The sequence below is a fragment of the Trachurus japonicus genome, chromosome 5 (genome assembly GCF_045865225.1).
Source record: "Trachurus japonicus isolate A0001 chromosome 5, Traja_1.0".
NCBI lineage: Eukaryota > Metazoa > Chordata > Actinopteri > Carangiformes > Carangidae > Trachurus > Trachurus japonicus.
This window is the reverse complement of record NC_140911.1, coordinates 7,633,625-7,649,821: the sequence shown is the minus strand read 5'-3', so window position 1 is coordinate 7,649,821 and position 16,197 is coordinate 7,633,625. Positions and strand designations below refer to the sequence as shown.

The window sequence follows — 16,197 nt, the reverse complement described above, 5'->3', positions numbered from 1 at the left end:
AGATAGATAGATAGATAGATAGATAGATAGATAGATAGATAGATAGATAGATAGATAGATAGATAGATAGATAGATAGATAGATAGATAGATAGATAGATAGATAGATAAACAACAAGAACAAATACAAAAAGACAGAGAAGGAAAAAAATGTACACCTAATATTGAAATGGATATATCACTCAGTGGGTAATTTGGCCTATAGAACTAACAAAATAAACTAGTAGACGATGCATTTTCAGCACAGCACATCATCTGCTTTTTTATTTTTGGTGTCAAACAAACTCGGACAGCAATGTGCAACAAGATTTTTGAAGTGCACCAATAACAATTAAGGGTTTTTGTAATTAGGCAGAGTTTCTCTAGGGATTGGGGCCCTCAGTTGTCACGGGGCCCTGAGCAGGCCTTATGCCTTGGGCTCTGAGCTGGTGTTGGATTGCTTTTCATTATGAATTCATTTCTTATTTATTTTTGACATGACAGAAAACACAAATTAAGTTCCACTGTCTTCACATGCAGTAGCTAAAGTGGTTGAAAACATATTCCTATTGTTCATGACCTGTGTTATATACAGCACACCTCTGGTGCAGTTATAGTAAAGGTAAGATGAACAAGATCAAGGTTGCGTATAATGACGCCCTTCGTATTTTGCTGAAGTACCCACGGTGGGAAAGTGCAAGCCATTTGTTTGTGTCCAGTAATGTCCCCACATTCAATGCTTTGCTAAGAAACTTTATTTATAAATTTACCTGCAGACTGTATCGTTCAAAAAATGGAATTATAATGTCTCTGATTGATCCAACTCAGAGTGATACGAAATACGCTTCCATGTTTTGGAAATGTTGGTCTAAACAACTGTACTGTTTTTAGTTTGTGTGTGGACAGACTGTGTACTGTCTATATTGTTTGTCTATGTTTCCTTGTTTGTGTCTTGATGGACTTGGAGTCTGTGAAATAAAGTTATATATTCAGACTCAGACAAAATAGGCCTATATAGACGGCAAAGGTAGATGATGGGGTGGTGTTACTTTTGTGTAATTAGTTGTTTATTGTAAGTAGTTAGTATCGTCTGTCTTTTTTCTTTTTTTTTTTGCATGAGCATGAGCTATCAGCAGGGCAGTCAGGACTCTAAACCATAGACTGTAGCTCTAAACACACAGTAATCAACATCTCTACCTCATGTGCAATTTTGTTTAGTTTGTGTAGTCTGTTGTTTTCTTTTAATCTATTTTATTCCCTCTGAGTGCACATGAAAGCAGTTGGTTTAAAAAAGGTGACTGTACAATGACAATAAAGCTCTTGAATCTTGAATTATTTTGAAGAATAAAAACATTACATCCGCTCTTGAGCTCCGTAAACCTTGGATGCTCCAAACGCTGGACACTTTACGACTAACGCGCATGCGCCAAACAGCAGCTGTCACCAAACAGCTCCCTTTGGTGTTGTTGTTCATGTCTAAACATGCATGCAATGATTTTAAAATAAATAAATAAAAATACTGATGAATAAAAATAGAAGGTAAAAACAAGTCTTCACGACTGTTACATGCAATTATGCTGTCATGTCACATATATCCAGCAGTTTATCAACGACATTTTATATGGGTTGTGCACACTTTTCTTCTTATTCTTCTTATATAAGCTAAATAAACTGTGAACAAAATATGCACGTTTTATTTTTATTAATTGTGTGTTTGTTCTCTGGTTTTATCTCCCCCTCCTCCCTCAGTCAGTCGGTCGGGGGCTTCACTTCCGGTTCCTTCCTCTCCGTCACAGACTCAGACAGAAAGCTCCACTAGACTAGAGATGAACACAGCGATACCTGGCTGCTCCCCGTCTCACCCTGCTGCTCACTGCTGCTTTATGTGAACTGCGTGGCCGACGTCGCTAAACTTAAGAGGTTTTTTTCTTTTCTTCTTTCTTTGTTCCCACCCTTCACTTTGGACCAATATGAGCAGCCTGTGTGTGTTTACATCCAGTGCAGCATTCAGCTCTCAAAGTGCGCAGAGGGTCTGACCCTGGTAGCTAACGTTAGCTCCACGAAGCTGCGGCTGCTGCTGTCTGTCTGTCTGTCTGTCTGTCTGTCTGTCTGTCTGTCTCTGTCTGTGTGTTTCTGTCTCTGTGTGTGGCCTATCATCTCCGGAACAGGTAGTTTTCACCACAGCTAAGGTAACTAACAAATCCCCCTTTTAATTACTCACCGTCAGTGCATGTTGTTGCAGTGCACACAGGTCAGCGGCTAAGCTTTAGCAGGCAGATGGTGCTACAATACAAACCAACGGGTGTGTGAGTGTCTGTGTGTGTGTAGCTTGCAGCTGATGGGAGGTGACTTGCTTACTTGGCTAACTTTCTCGCAAAACCACACGATTCACATGCACAGATGATAAATTCAGTGCCAAATCTGGACACTCACGAATCGACGGTGCTGCTGTCAAAATGTCATGCCATGCAGTGCTAATCTGATTTAATCTTCTGTGATGCTCTGAAACGTTTGTTTACATCTGTAATGACTGCAAACACAGCTGTAAAACAAGATGAAGCTAATAATTTAGAGCTGTGTGACTGCCAGCTGCAGGCACTTGTTCTATTTATCGTTAATATAAGTTTAACTCTTTGTTAATTCTTGCAGAAATGTTTTGGTGCCTACATCTGGGGGCAGTGTCCTTCTAGCTTAACTTAGTTTATTTTATGTTTTATGTAACTTACTGTTTTATCACCTATGTCTGTTTTTATAGTCCTGTCCTCTCGCAAGTGCTTTCCAATGCAGATTTTCTGCAAATGGCAAATAAATGACTCTGACTCTGGTGTTGAATCAAATTTGGAGGATGATACACTTGAATTAATTAACTCTGTTGTGTGTGTTTTGTTTTCTTTTTTGACACAGACTGCACCATGAATCTGCTGCGTCTCGTGTGCCGCCACAAGACAGCCCTGGTCATCGGCACTGTTTGCAGCTTTGCCGTAGTTCTTGTCTTCTTGGCCAGATGTACCTCAGAAACCCTGAAGCAGGGCCACCCGGACCCTCCAGGCTTAGCGCCCCGAGCCAACGCTTTGCAGTCGCGTCCAGAGCAGCACAACCCCCCCTCCATATCTAAAGACTTGTCAGCATTTCTGGTGGTCCTCATCACAACGGGACCTAAGTACACAGAGCGGAGGAGTATCATCCGCAGCACCTGGCTGGCCAAGCGGGACTCTGATGTCCTGGCCATGTTTGTGGTGGGAACTCAGGGTCTTTCCGGTGAGGACCTTCAGAACCTCAACACTGAACAAGGGCGCCACAAAGACTTGCTCTTACTGCCCGAGTTGCGAGATTCATATGAGAATTTAACTCTCAAACTGCTCCACATGTACTCCTGGCTGGACCAGAATGTGGAATTCAAGTTCGTTCTCAAAGCAGATGACGACACATTTGCTCGTTTGGACCTCCTGAAAGAGGAGCTGAAGGCGAAGGAGCCCAGCCGGTTGTACTGGGGCTTCTTCTCAGGGAGAGGCCGAGTGAAAACCGCCGGCAAGTGGCGGGAAAGCTCGTGGGAGCTGTGTGACTACTACCTGCCCTACGCACTGGGTGGAGGCTACATCCTCTCCTCCGACCTGGTACACTACGTGCATCTGAACACAGGTTTCTTTAAGACATGGCAGAGCGAGGACGTGTCGCTCGGTGCCTGGCTGGCACCCGTGGATGTCCGGCGGATGCACGACCCGCGCTTTGACACAGAGTACAAATCGCGTGGTTGCAACAACAAATATTTGGTCACACATAAGCAGAGCTTGGAGGACATGTTGGAAAAGCACCAGACTCTGCAGCGCGACGGCAAGCTCTGCAAAGAGGAGGTCAAGCTGCGACTGTCGTATGTGTACGACTGGAGTGTGCCGCCCTCGCAGTGCTGCCAAAGGAAGGATGGCATTCCTTAATCTTTGTCGGTTTTACATGGTTGAAATTGGCTTTTAATTTGTATCATTTGAGTCTGGAAACTTAAGGGATGATGTTTTATTTTTTAACCAATTCTCCGTTATGATTGTCATTATTTAAGGTCATGTGGCCGGTATTAGAAATTATTGTAGAAGCCTTAATGTTGTTAGAAACCTCATTTGAGGTTTTTAAAACCTCCCACTCTGTTTATGAAAACAAAAAAGGGCAATTTCTCTGATTTATTTTCATTTCATTTTTCCTGCCAGGAGCAAAGGATCTACTTGGAATTTCCACATATTTGAAACAGGGTTTAATAGTTTCCATGTGACTTTAAACCACGTCTGGTAGTAGTAAAATATCAAGTGGGTTTTTTTAGTTTTATGAATCTTTAGCACACTTTAGAGCCTCCATGTTAATCTTGTCGAGGTTTGACATGTTTATTTCCATCTTTCCCTGGTTAAATGTGGTTTACAGAATTAGTCAAGTTGCTATTTTTTGTTTTCACAAATATGATGGGGTTTTAAATAGTGATGCAGCTTTTATTTTGAAGTCAAGTTTTACAACTTTAAAATGCCGTACCATCACCAACGGAGAATTGGCTGAGAAATACCCCCCCCCCCAACTCTCAAATCAGGAGCCAACTTCCACCTTCGTGTCCTTTTTTTGACCCACAAACTCCTTTGGCCTTGTTGTTTGGACCCATGATTATGTCAGTGCCCTCCTCACCGCCAGTTTACCACATGTGCGGCCTGCTTCTCTCTGTCTGTGCTTCTTCTACTGTACGTCTTGCTAAATATGTTCAAACACTATGAGAAGTTTTAAGTGTAGTAGATAGCACCGGGGAAACGCAGACAGGAGCTTCTTACCCTGCCATGATGTCTACATTGTTTTTGTTTTTTTGTGAAAGCATTTTTTTTTGTATTTTATTTATTATTAATTTATTCTACAGCAAACACAACACACTCCTGGGGGGTTAAGATGTTACAAAGGTACGGTGGATGTGGTTGCTGCTAGTGAGTAAAAATTTGTATTTATAAACACAGTTTTTGGGACAAACTCACGTGGAATTCACGAAACTCATGGAGAAAAAAAGTTCACTTTTAAATGTAAAACTCTTTGTTTACGGTCGACGACACACAGGGGGGAACGGTTTTTGGAGTTGCACAGAATGTGTAGGAGACAGTGGTTGAATGTGATTTATTCAGCAGGCCTTCTTATTCATTTCACCGGAGCCTAGTCTGTGATGATATTTACATTTCCAAGGCTTAAAGGGATAGTTCAACATTTTGGAAAATTGGCCCATTGCCATAATCACTATAGTCATAGCAGTAGGTTCGTTACCTTTAATTGTCGGTGTGAGCTATTTTTAGAACGGCGGAGCAGAGCCGTGAGCTATTCAGAGCTACGCTACGGAGGCTAAACGAATTTCTTGGTTTCCCTCATCAAACTCATCAAATACACAATCCAACAACTCCAAAACACTCTCGTGGACAAGTTCTGACCTGCACATTCACCACGTTATGACATAATAACAGAACGTTACCAGACAGAGCTGTTTTAGAGGCAAATTCATGCAAAACCGCTGATGCGCGGTTCACGAACCGCCAGGCACCAAGCGACACATCCTCGCTCTGCCATTCAGGGACAGTTTTTCAACAAGCAGACTCTGTATTTACCTTGAAAACGGCTCCATTTCGTAACATTCCATTATTATCTCATAGCGTGGTGAATGTGCAGGTCACAACTTGTCCACCAGAGCGTTTTTGAGTTTTTGGATTTTGTATTTGATGAGTTTGATGAGGGAAACCAAGAAATCCCATTAGCCTCCGTAGCGTAGCTCTGAGCAGCTCACGGCTCTGCTCCGCCGTTCTAAAAATAGCAATGGGCCAAATTGCCAAAATGTTGAACTATCCCTTCAACACTCACATGTCAAAGTTTGGTCAGTACATTTATCTTTACAGAGATCTCAAGTCATTTGTGAATGTTTTGTTTACAACACACCACACAGTCAGACTGAGAAACCTGATATAGACTATACCAGCCGGCACTTGGTCACTTTTTAAACAAGAAACATAAGTCCATAAATCATTCAATGATATTTTTTTTTAAACGTTAGGCTCTGGCCATCTGTGATGTCACTAGCTGAGTCCCAAAACTTGTGAAACTGAAGTGTGCGCCGTGGAGGAGTCCTGCAAAAAGAGCAACATCCAGGTTCAAGCCTGTGACTGCTGTCATGTCGTTATGTGACTGTTTCCTGATTCAAACCAACTTAAGTCTCAGTGTTTTGTTTTTACGTACATTGTCAGCCTCCTTGGATGTTTTATTAAATTTTTTTAAATGGATCCTTGGTGTTTATTTTCTCATTCTACACTACAGAATATAACAACCTAATGTACTATGGTAAGAAAAACATTTGGGAAAGTGCAATTTTCTGCACCCCTCATAATGCAAACATCAAATTTTAAAGAAATCTTTTACACCTAATATCTTCTAGTCCACTCCAATAGGAATTCACTTGATCCCTGTTACTGCTTTGTGGTGTTGAAAAAAAAAACCTCAAATCAGCAGTTATCAAAATACAAAATGTCATGAACTGTATATAAAACATTTTTTTAACACAGATATGGTAATACCAGGTTATCAGTGGGTGTGAAAGCTGCAGTTGCCAACCGAAGACGATCCTCCAGTGACTAACAGCACCACAGGAGCCTGTATTCCTGCAGCTCTGGATGTCACGATGAAGAAGCGTGGACGTGCTTCAAGGTTTTTCTCACTTGGATGAACTCTGGTGTGTTCTTCTGCCTCTCGCTCCTTCTCTTTTCCTCCACCTCACACTGCAAAGAGAGGAAACATCTGTGAGTTTATATCCAGTTTAGACACCCTCCTTTGTTGTGTGTTTTACTCTTTATCCAATGTACGTACAAACTGTAGCCACTGTTTTCTTATGCGAAGCTTCGCCTCCAGGTCGGAGGCAGGGTGGAGGGCCAGCTCTGCCTGCCTGTTCCTCTCCCTCTGTTTGTGTTCCAGCACCCGCTGCAGCTCGGGCTTTATTCTCGGCAGGAGGCCTCTGAGGACACAACAAAAATACTAATAGAGGAAGAGCAGCGAGTACCTGACAGAAATGAAAATAAAGAAGCTCAGACTTCTACATGAAGGGATAGTTCACCCAAAATTCAAATTTCACTCATTATCTACTCACCCTCATGTCGACTAAGAGCTGTGAGAATTTTCAGAGTCCTCCGTGCCTTCTCTGAGTTACGGGGGCGGGGGAGTCCGCGCAGCAGTATTTGTCCATATAATGGTTGTGAATGGTGCTCACTTTTCTGCGTCCAAAAAGACACACCAAAAAACATCCAAATACCTCCATACTGCTCGTCTGTAATGTCCCTCTTGTATTGAAGCCCCGACATGAGAAATTGTTCTGCCGGTCTTTGCACTGACACAGGAAGAGCAGTGAACTGAGACACTGGGAGCTTCCGCTACAAACAAGCTTAAAATATATACTTATTTAATTTTTTTCGGAACAGTTTCTCATGTCGAGGCTTCAATACAAGAGAGACATTACAGACGAGCAGTATGGAGGTATTTGGATGTTTTTTGGTGTGTCTTTTTGGACGAAGAAAAGTGAGCACCATTCACAACCATTATATGGACAAATACTGCTGCGCCCCCCCGTAACTCAGAGAAGGCACGGAGGACTTCTCACAGCTCTTAGTTGACATGAGTAGATAATGAGTGAAATTTGAATTTTGGGTGAACTATCCCTTTAAAGGCATCTTTCCACCTGACAGATGTTGATTACACAGCTTAATTACTGCACAGGTGCCTCAGCCTAAAAGGCCGCTTTAAAATGTGATGTTTCATTTTGAAATGAAAGACAGTTATTGGTTTGAGCTAAGGACAGAAATCGACGGTGACGGTGCAAATCAGCTGTTGCTTCAGCCGTCCAGGTGGCTGATCCCAGATGAGCTTGCAGGCGGGATGTTGAGGTCACGTGCTGGTGGCGTGGTTACCTTTGGTCTGCAGACAACACTGGAAACACCTGATGATAGTGAATTATGCATCTGTTCCATCCAACAGGCACTGGCTCAGGTGGATAGGCTATTCATCTATGTCAATTACGCATTAGACCATCTCAAAAAAAACAAAACACTGACCAGCCCAGTGCAGTAAATCATGCTGTGTAATCAGCCTCTTGATAAATCACATCTGTCAGGTAGATGGATTGCCTTGGCAAGGAACAAGTGCTCATTAAGACAAAGTTAAAAACATGTGCAAAAAATTGATAGAATAAAATATTCCCTCACTCTCAATCTGTGTAGGTAAAGTGTATATATCTTGTAAAAGTACAAGATATTCAGTAGTTGGGTGTATTTCAGTCGAAATGTGTTTAGTACTTTAAAAATTCTGGATTTTATTAAAGTTGCATACTTTATTTTGTCTTTCTCAGACACCGGAATGAGAATACTTTCCCCTTGTTGAGAGATTAGCGGTGATCTCCTGAGGTGTTGCCCCCTGTGACTCGATCAGTGTTAAACACCACCTAAGTATGTCGCTTATCCCCCGGCTGCAGGACTCTGGAAATCTAAGAGGATTCTCAGACTGGAGCAGGAGGTAAATAAAATGTTGACTTGATCCTGAGAACTTTCTGTGTGGCAGTTTCAATCTGGCTTAACTAGCCTACACATCAATGTGAAAAGATGTCACATGGAAAAACAGAAGATGTGGGAATCTCGGATTGTTAAAACAGAGTCAGAGATGTGCATAACGACATCATCCTAACAATGCAAACAAAACTTCCACGTAGAGTGAAGGTATTAAACCTCTATTACATGTTAATGCACTTCAACTGATATTGCATTTACATTTACATTGACATTTACATGGATGAGCGTGTGGCTGCTGCCAAGTGACCCAGTGATACGCAGTCAGCTGGTACAGACTAGAACTCAGGGTTTTCTCACCGTCTGTGACAGAAGAGCAGCTCTTGGTGAAGTGTTCTGTGTTGGGGAGAAGCCAGGACGGGATTTGGCAGCTTTCTGGGCCTGATGAGGTCACCGCCCTCCTGCTGTCCAGGCTCGGTCACCTGGCGAGGCTGCACCATCCAGCAGTGCTGTCTCTCTGACACACATAAACAAAGGCCAGCAGCACACATGTCACGAATGAGACAAACTTCTGTTGGTAGTAGAATAATCTGTGATCGATGGTGACTTCAAGTTCTGACAACGTCTATTTATTCTTCAGATTCATTATGAACAAGTATTTTGTTTTATCTTACCTCTTATGTTTCGAAGACCCATTTTTTGTGACACCTGAGTGAATAGACGACAGGTAAGTCTTTGACAGACAGATCACACCGACCAGTCTGTCTACACAAACTGAATGACAAATTTAGTTTAACTGGGAATGTGTAAAACCATAAGTGTTTTACAGCTCAAGTGGCTTGTGAATTACATAAAATAATAATACATTTACTGATAAATCTTTTATGAGGACTTAAATGGTCTTTTGTCTCTTGGCCCAGAGAAACTGCTACAGTTAAATGTGTTTCTTAAAACAGTCAGTGAAGCTTTAATTAATGGGCACATATAAATGATAGGAAATAATTGTGACGTATGAGTAGGAAAAGCTGTTTAACATTATTTAAACTCAGATTTCTATTTAATAACTGAATCAAAAATGATCACTTCAGGCAACTTCTACTGAATCTAGTACACGGTATTTTCATTTAAGGCCCAGTACTGATCGTCTATCTTTAAAAATCTGAGCCCAGAGCAAACAATTCAACAATTCAATCCTGTTTGATATGAATATTTATTTGAAATTCAACTAAACATCCTTTCATTCAATCTTAAATATAGGTGATAAAACCAATCTTACCTGTGTGCAATGGTAGAGACGCATTGTCGAGAAGAGAGATGTGCAGACACAAGTGCAAGAGGAGAAGAGGAGCTCACTGCTGCTGTCAGGTGCACGGTCAGCTGTAGTTATAGTGAGGCTGATCTGATCTGAACAGGTGTGCCTCTCTGTCCTGTGATCAAATCTTATTAACAGTCTAACAACCCTTTGTTCCGCGCTCGTTCCCAGCCAGGGGAGAAACTTCTGTTGTCACAGAGGCAACAACAACATACGGACGGATTAGGATAATGTAATTAAATGGTCTTTCTTGACAGCAGCTGCTAGTATGACATTAAACTGTGTGATTTAAAAAAAAATATCTAATCTAATCTAAGAAGCTACTTGTTAGCTCTCTCTCTCGCCTGTGACTATGGGGTGGACATTGAGAGGGTTCAGTCATACAAGTACCTTGGAGTACACCTTGATGACAGGCTGGACTGGTCCGTAGCCTACACACAAATTATGTGTACAAAAAGACACAAAGCAGGCTCTTCTTTTTAAGAAGACTCAGGTCTTTTGATGTATGTAATGTAGGCTAATGCTGCGTATGTTTTATCAGTCTGTCATTGCAAGTGTTACATTCTTTGCTATTGTCTGCTGGGGTAACAACATCAAGGTCAGGGACAGGAACAGACTAGACAGGCTCATCAAAAAATGTAGCTCTGTGATGGGGGAGGGAGCGGAGCTGGTAGAGGCTGTGGTTAAGTGGAGGATGGGGTGTAAGTTGAAGACCATCCTGGGTGACCCCCAACACCCTCTACACAAAACCCTCTCAGGTCAGAGGAGCAGCCGAAGCAAAAGGCTCATCTCCCTGACCTGCAGAACAGAAAGATTTAAGAGATCATTTGTTCCTGCTGCAATCGTTTTAGGCTATATAACACTTGTTAAAATGTATTTTTGTGTTCATCTTTTTTTTTTTTGTCATTGTTGTGTGAGCTACTGGACTAACGTGAATTTCCCTGCTAGGGATGAATAAAGTATTCTCTACTCTACTCTGCTGCTGAACGCTGTTTAACAAATCTGATGCATGCTTTTAAAACATTTTTTCAAAGATATTTCTCACTTTCTTATCTTGCCAACCTTATTTGTCACTGACCCAAATATGGAGCTAAGGCAGAAGAAACTGTAAAAACTCATATATTTCAAGAGGTGGCAGTAACACACACTGGACAACAACAACTTAAAAGCTTGGAAGAAGAAGAAACGTGAACCAGTGAAACCGGAAATGTCAACCGATTGACTGCGAAGTGAATTACTGGTGATTTAATACATCTCCACTTTTTTTTTTTGTTAAGGATGGATTGTTAATTTTTAAAGGAAGAACCACCAGTCACATAGCGTCGTCAAAGAGCAAAACTGCGAACATGACAAATGGTAGGTGACCTGTGTTGTGGGAAAAACTAGCAGCAGAGCAGGCGGTGTAAGTTAAGGAGGCTAGAGGCTAATGCTAAGCTAAGCTAAGCTAAGCTGTAGACGTGGCCCTGGGCAGCTCTGTCACACTGTTAGCACCGAAAACTGATCCCATATCACTTATTTTAACTCTGCTGCATCTTTTCTCCGTTGCAATTATAACTACCATGCACTGGTTTACCATCCGCAGGCTCCACTGTCTTTTCTTCAAACCTCACGGTGCTGGAAAACATCGTATGTTTTTTCTGGCTACAGCTTGCTAACTTGCTAACTAGCATCGAATAATACTGTATATCTTGATTAATGCGTTCAGATAGCTACAGTCAGTCAGTCAGATTTGATTGTTGAATTGTTAAAAACATGGAGCTTTTAACTCATATTAGCTCTCAAAATGTCGAATCTGTGTTTAGCTTGTCCACTGCAGGTGTGGTTACATGGACAAGGGGGTTATTAACGCTGCTGCATGTGTGTAAGTGTCAACAATACGTAGGTGAAAGGGGAAAATAAACATTAAGACAGAGGATATGCTGTAGTTGGATTCACTTTACACAGCAGAAGCAGCATTAGCTAAAAATGTCATTAATACTCTTCAGAGGAGGGCAGATGCATTTTAATGGTGAACAGGTTGTTGTGATGTTGTGTTGTTTGTTTTTGTATTGATTTCAGTATAACAGAAAGAAAAAAAAGTGTGAATGTTATTGCCACATTGCATTTCTCATAACCAGTGAATATGTGGACTAGTGCTTTATGCTTACTGTTTTCATAATCAAGGGAAATGTATTGTTGTGATTGCTGTTTCTGTCTCATTTCATTCGGCTAATGGAGGTTGTCATTGTTGTTTACTGTGTGGTTAAGCTGTATAATAAACAAACAACCAGCTGGTTTGGTAGGTGGATTGATATGATTATTGTTATTCTCCCCTCTTCCACAGTGTACTCTTTCGACGGCATCCTGGTGTTCGGGCTGCTGTTCATCTGCACTTGTGCGTACCTCAAAAAGGTTCCTCGGCTCAACAGCTGGCTGCTGTCAGAGAAGAAAGGAGTGTGGGGCGTTTTCTACAAAGGTAGAGCACACAGCTATACAAAATGTCCCTGGCTGCACACATGTTTGAGAACTGAGTTTGATGTCATCATATTATGCATTATGCAAAATGTGCAGTTGTATGCAAAGGTTTTGGTCACCCTGCGAGAACTGCATACCGGCTTATTTTGTTGATGACAATAAGCAACCCCCTGCAAAAACACAAACACTGAATTTGTATTTTTCATCAAATTTTATGCACTGGTTCCCGTATATTAAATGAATAATAATAAACTTAATAGCACCTTACAAAGCCTGTACTGTATACCTCCAAAATTTTAATAAGTTATGTAACTCGTAGACAATATTAGCAGCTTGAAGCCATGTTGGCACAGTGACTGTCTATAGTAAGAGGAAAACCTTTATATTTGTTGGCCACTCTCCTGCCATTTTAGTATGGGCATAGCAAGTCATAGCAAACCAGAAGTTAGCAGAGACCTAAATAAAGGTACGGTATGCTATTACTTAGTATTGTGTTGGCATTACTGTACAGTCAGTGACCAGTGATCCTTCTTGGTGTTGGTGATGTCCTCTGCTGCAGCTTTATTTAATTCAGGCCTGTTTTAGGGATTTAAATCTATAGTCTCTGTTCAGCAACTTAAAGAGGAACTATGCAAGTCTGGTTGGCTAACTCTCATCTCGGCCATGTGCATTTGTTTACAACGAAGCCGGCAATAAATCAATTAATAGAGCGGTAGATAACGTTATATATCATATACAATGTGTATATTTGTGTAGTTTAATCTGTCATAGACAAGAGATTACGGTTTTGCGGGGTGCGTTTGTGTCGCTGCAGCAGTCTTGCAAAGTTGTTTTTCAGCCAAGAGAAGCAATAAGTGACATGCACGTGGAAGGCAGAGAGCCTCCATTCTCCCTCCTAACAAGTCTAGCCATTTATTAAACCAGATTTACCCCAAACCTGTTTAATTAAAGGGACAACGAGGAGTTTCTATTCGGTTATAAAAAAGTCTCACGTTAATGTGGATGAATCTCCGCTACCCACACTTGTTAATGGGCCCATTTTCGATAAATATATCGTTCTGTCTCTATCGTTATTTTGTTATTATTAGTGGTGGCGGAAATGCTGGTCGAGCCGACCAGCGCTTCCTTAATGAGAATAACGCAGCTGAATGGCCATTTATGGTCGGAACTACGACGTTAACTGAACCTCTTTGAACCTCTGACTTTAATTATTGATGAATGAAAACATGAGTCCGTCTTGCGCCGGTCAAAGAATTTTACGGTGCGCGCGGAGGCTCATAAATGTAGTGTGAAAACGCTTCGCTTTTCCAAAAACTCCTCGTTGTCCCTTTAAGGTAAAAATGTAGCATAGTTAAGATACAAATCCTGCATAGTTCCTCTTTAAAAACCTTCTCAATTTGATTTATATCAGGTGACTGACGCTGCTACTCAGGAACATTTGATTCTCTTTGACCATTAACGTACACTCCTTCCTATGTTGCCTTGGCTGAGTAATTAGTATCACCAGTCTTAAAACTTAGAGTGAAAAGGGCAATAAGCTGCATACTTATGGATAAAAAGTTAAATCACTGTCATAATATTATTATCATTGGAAAGAATTGTTCACCAACACAAACAGTTACTCACATCCTTCTTCCATGTGTTTTAAATTTCCTTGTGGGTTTTCTTCAATCACCCTCTTGATCCTTTGTCTCTTTTCTCAGCTGCAATAATTGGGACACGGCTCCACATTGCCGTTGCGGTTTCCTGTCTGACCATGGCGTTCTACGTCGTGTTCTTGAAATGATAGACGGACTGGACTGGAAAGGACTGGACGGGGGGGTTGAGGGGTGGGGATGAACTCATCTCAGTGGTCATGTGCTGATCCTTGTTGCGGAGCGGGACACTTCCAGGATTACTCGACCGATGAAACCCCAGTACCCTGTGGACCGATGTGGGGAAAAAAAAAAAAAAAAAAACACCCAGTGGTGCCCCCCTCAGGCAGCTGGGCACATGACTGCTCCCCTTGATAATGTGTGTGTATGTGCACTACAAGACAAGGAGGGCATCCTGTGTCTACTCCACAGTTATTACAGAGGAGAGAGCCTGTTTGGTGACATGGTTTCATTCTGTAGATGGGTAATGCTGTTTATTGTCTCCATCCACACCCCATAATTATTTATAATGAAGGATGCAGGATCGAATGGCGGCGTGTGCATTATTACCCTGTACCTGTACACAACCTGAAGTTAGCCTAGCTGTATATATTTTCAAATAAATATGACCAATAGAGATTTCCCAGAAGTTATGTCTGATCAAAATGAAAAATGATCAATTCTGCTTGCTCCCAGCTATGCTGTTTTTTTTTTCTGTATCACTTCTTCCTCCAAGGGTGGAGGGGACCGTAAACAAAGCTAATATATAAAGACGTTCTTGTACACACTATACTTTTACTTTTTTTTCCAGATCTCTTAACTTTTCTTAACAGTGCGGTTTGGCTTCTCCTACATTTTCCTTAGGTTTGAAATACACATTTTATACTGATGTATGTTGTATTTACTTTGACGTCTAATACTAGATTTGACCGAATGTCATGAATGGTTACAACTTCTTGGACATAAAAGTTCTGTCACAGAGACAAGAGTAATAACTTTATAAGAGACAACTACCGATATGTTGTGATAATTGGATAGTTTATATCAGTCTTGCCTCAAGATTTAAATGCAATGCCAAATGAGGATGGTGCTTCTCGCGCCATCTAATTTGCATACTGTTACTCTGAGTTGAATTCTGCCACCTTATATTTTTTATAACTAAATGAATGAATTGTTTTGGGGAAGGAATGCAATGCAATTTTGAGTAAATCCCTGATCAGACAATTTCTGTGTTTGTTGTCTTTATAAAACAAATGTTGGGTTTCAAGTGACATACAGTGCCTATAGATTATATAGTATATCCACCTTAGTCCTGTTGCTGTTTTTCAACCTTTATTTGCGTTACAACATCGAATGGGAGTGGTTTTAAGTTTAAATCCAGAGAAAACAGACACACAAAAAAGAAAAAAATGTCGTCCAGATCAAGTACAAATCATGTGTTGGTAGACTTTTATCATCAGCTTTGAAGATTTGTCTATGTGTAGTTTTGGCTTCATGTCTGGCGTTGTTACCTAGATTCAAAATAAAGCATCTCACCACAGGATTTCCTCCAAGATTTCTCTGCTGCAAATTCTCTCATAAACCCTGCAGACCCTGCTGCACAAAAATCCCAGAGAAATCCCCTCAGTGTGGTGCTGCCCCCCCTCCTCAATGAGTCATAGTGTGTTTTAGCTGATACGCAGTGTCAAGCTTCCAACAAACACATCAAGTAGCATAAATGTCAACAATATTTTTGCTCCTGTCAGGCAATAAAACCTTTTATTTTTTCCATTCTCTCATCACCTGTGTTTGTCAAACACAGCAGTTGTTTTCCCACAAGCTGTAAGGCAACAGTATTTTTATGCATGTCTCTGATCTTACCCGGTGAACCCTGTACCACCTTTTACATTTCTCATAAGCCTTTTGCCACTTGTGCTCCTCCTCAAAAACCTCAATTTTGCAAGACAACCCACTTTCAGCAGGTTTGCAACAATACCACATTTCTACTCTCACACTGAGCCAGAGTCAGTGCTGTGGAAATGGTCTTGTATCCATTGCCTGACTGAGGTCATTGTGTATGATAGACCTTTTTCGTGACTGTCATTTTGACCTGTTATACTAGACAAGGAACAGGTGTTATTAACAAAAGGCACAGCTCTATTCACCTGTCACAATGAACCACAACAATGAGCCTGCAGGCACAGTCGCAGGACCCTGAAACTGCTTTTCCTGTCAAAAATCTCATTCATTAAAATCATTTTTGACTTCTTTTTTTTTTTCTCTTATGACGAAGCATAGTTTTACTA

General features: G+C 41.2%; 3 protein-coding genes across 4 annotated transcripts; 2 read left to right on the top strand and 1 right to left on the bottom strand.

Moving 5' to 3' along the window:
* The first annotated feature begins 1,762 nt into the window (after positions 1 to 1,762).
* b3galt6 (UDP-Gal:betaGal beta 1,3-galactosyltransferase polypeptide 6) lies at positions 1,763 to 5,182 on the top strand. 2 transcript variants are annotated; one of them, XM_085775909.1, is made up of 2 exons: positions 1,763 to 1,898; positions 2,883 to 5,182. In XM_085775909.1, the coding sequence occupies exon 2, from the start codon at positions 2,891 to 2,893 to the stop codon at positions 3,908 to 3,910; it is 1,020 nt and encodes a 339-aa protein (XP_085632035.1). In that variant the 5' UTR covers positions 1,763 to 1,898; positions 2,883 to 2,890; the 3' UTR covers positions 3,911 to 5,182. The 2 variants fall into 2 exon arrangements, with proteins under 2 accessions (XP_085632035.1, XP_085632036.1); XM_085775910.1 differs by having other exon boundaries at positions 1,780 to 2,167.
* A 1,331-nt stretch (positions 5,183 to 6,513) lies between these two features.
* LOC146986987 (protein FAM107B) lies at positions 6,514 to 9,975 on the bottom strand. Its single transcript, XM_085775912.1, has 5 exons — positions 9,789 to 9,975; positions 9,187 to 9,220; positions 8,873 to 9,029; positions 6,831 to 6,975; positions 6,514 to 6,742 (listed from the first exon to the last, which is right to left on the bottom strand). The coding sequence occupies exons 1-5, from the start codon at positions 9,810 to 9,812 to the stop codon at positions 6,641 to 6,643; spliced, it is 462 nt and encodes a 153-aa protein (XP_085632038.1). The 5' UTR covers positions 9,813 to 9,975; the 3' UTR covers positions 6,514 to 6,640.
* A 1,025-nt stretch (positions 9,976 to 11,000) lies between these two features.
* Positions 11,001 to 15,136, top strand: tmem167b (transmembrane protein 167B). Its single transcript, XM_085775914.1, has 3 exons — positions 11,001 to 11,180; positions 12,148 to 12,279; positions 13,982 to 15,136. Exons 1-3 carry the CDS (start codon positions 11,171 to 11,173, stop codon positions 14,062 to 14,064), a joined length of 225 nt encoding a protein of 74 aa, XP_085632040.1. The 5' UTR covers positions 11,001 to 11,170; the 3' UTR covers positions 14,065 to 15,136.
* Positions 15,137 to 16,197: the final 1,061 nt, after the last annotated feature.

What these genes read in the sequence shown, in the direction of transcription:
- tmem167b (XM_085775914.1), top strand. An exon ending in GTGGGGCGTTTTCTACAAAG is followed by an intron (nt 12,280 to 13,981) that starts GTAGAGCACACA and finishes CTCTTTTCTCAG; the next exon opens with CTGCAATAATTGGGACACGG.
- LOC146986987 (XM_085775912.1), bottom strand. Translation starts at nt 9,812, where the DNA reads ATGCGTCTCTACCATTGCACACAG. An exon ending in GGGTCTTCGAAACATAAGAG is followed by an intron (nt 9,030 to 9,186) that starts GTAAGATAAAAC and finishes TATGTGTGTCAG; the next exon opens with AGAGACAGCACTGCTGGATG. An exon ending in CTGCTCTTCTGTCACAGACG is followed by an intron (nt 6,976 to 8,872) that starts GTGAGAAAACCC and finishes TTGTGTCCTCAG; the next exon opens with AGGCCTCCTGCCGAGAATAA.
- b3galt6 (XM_085775909.1), top strand. Translation starts at nt 2,891, where the DNA reads ATGAATCTGCTGCGTCTCGTGTGCCGCCACAAGACAGCCCTGGTCATC.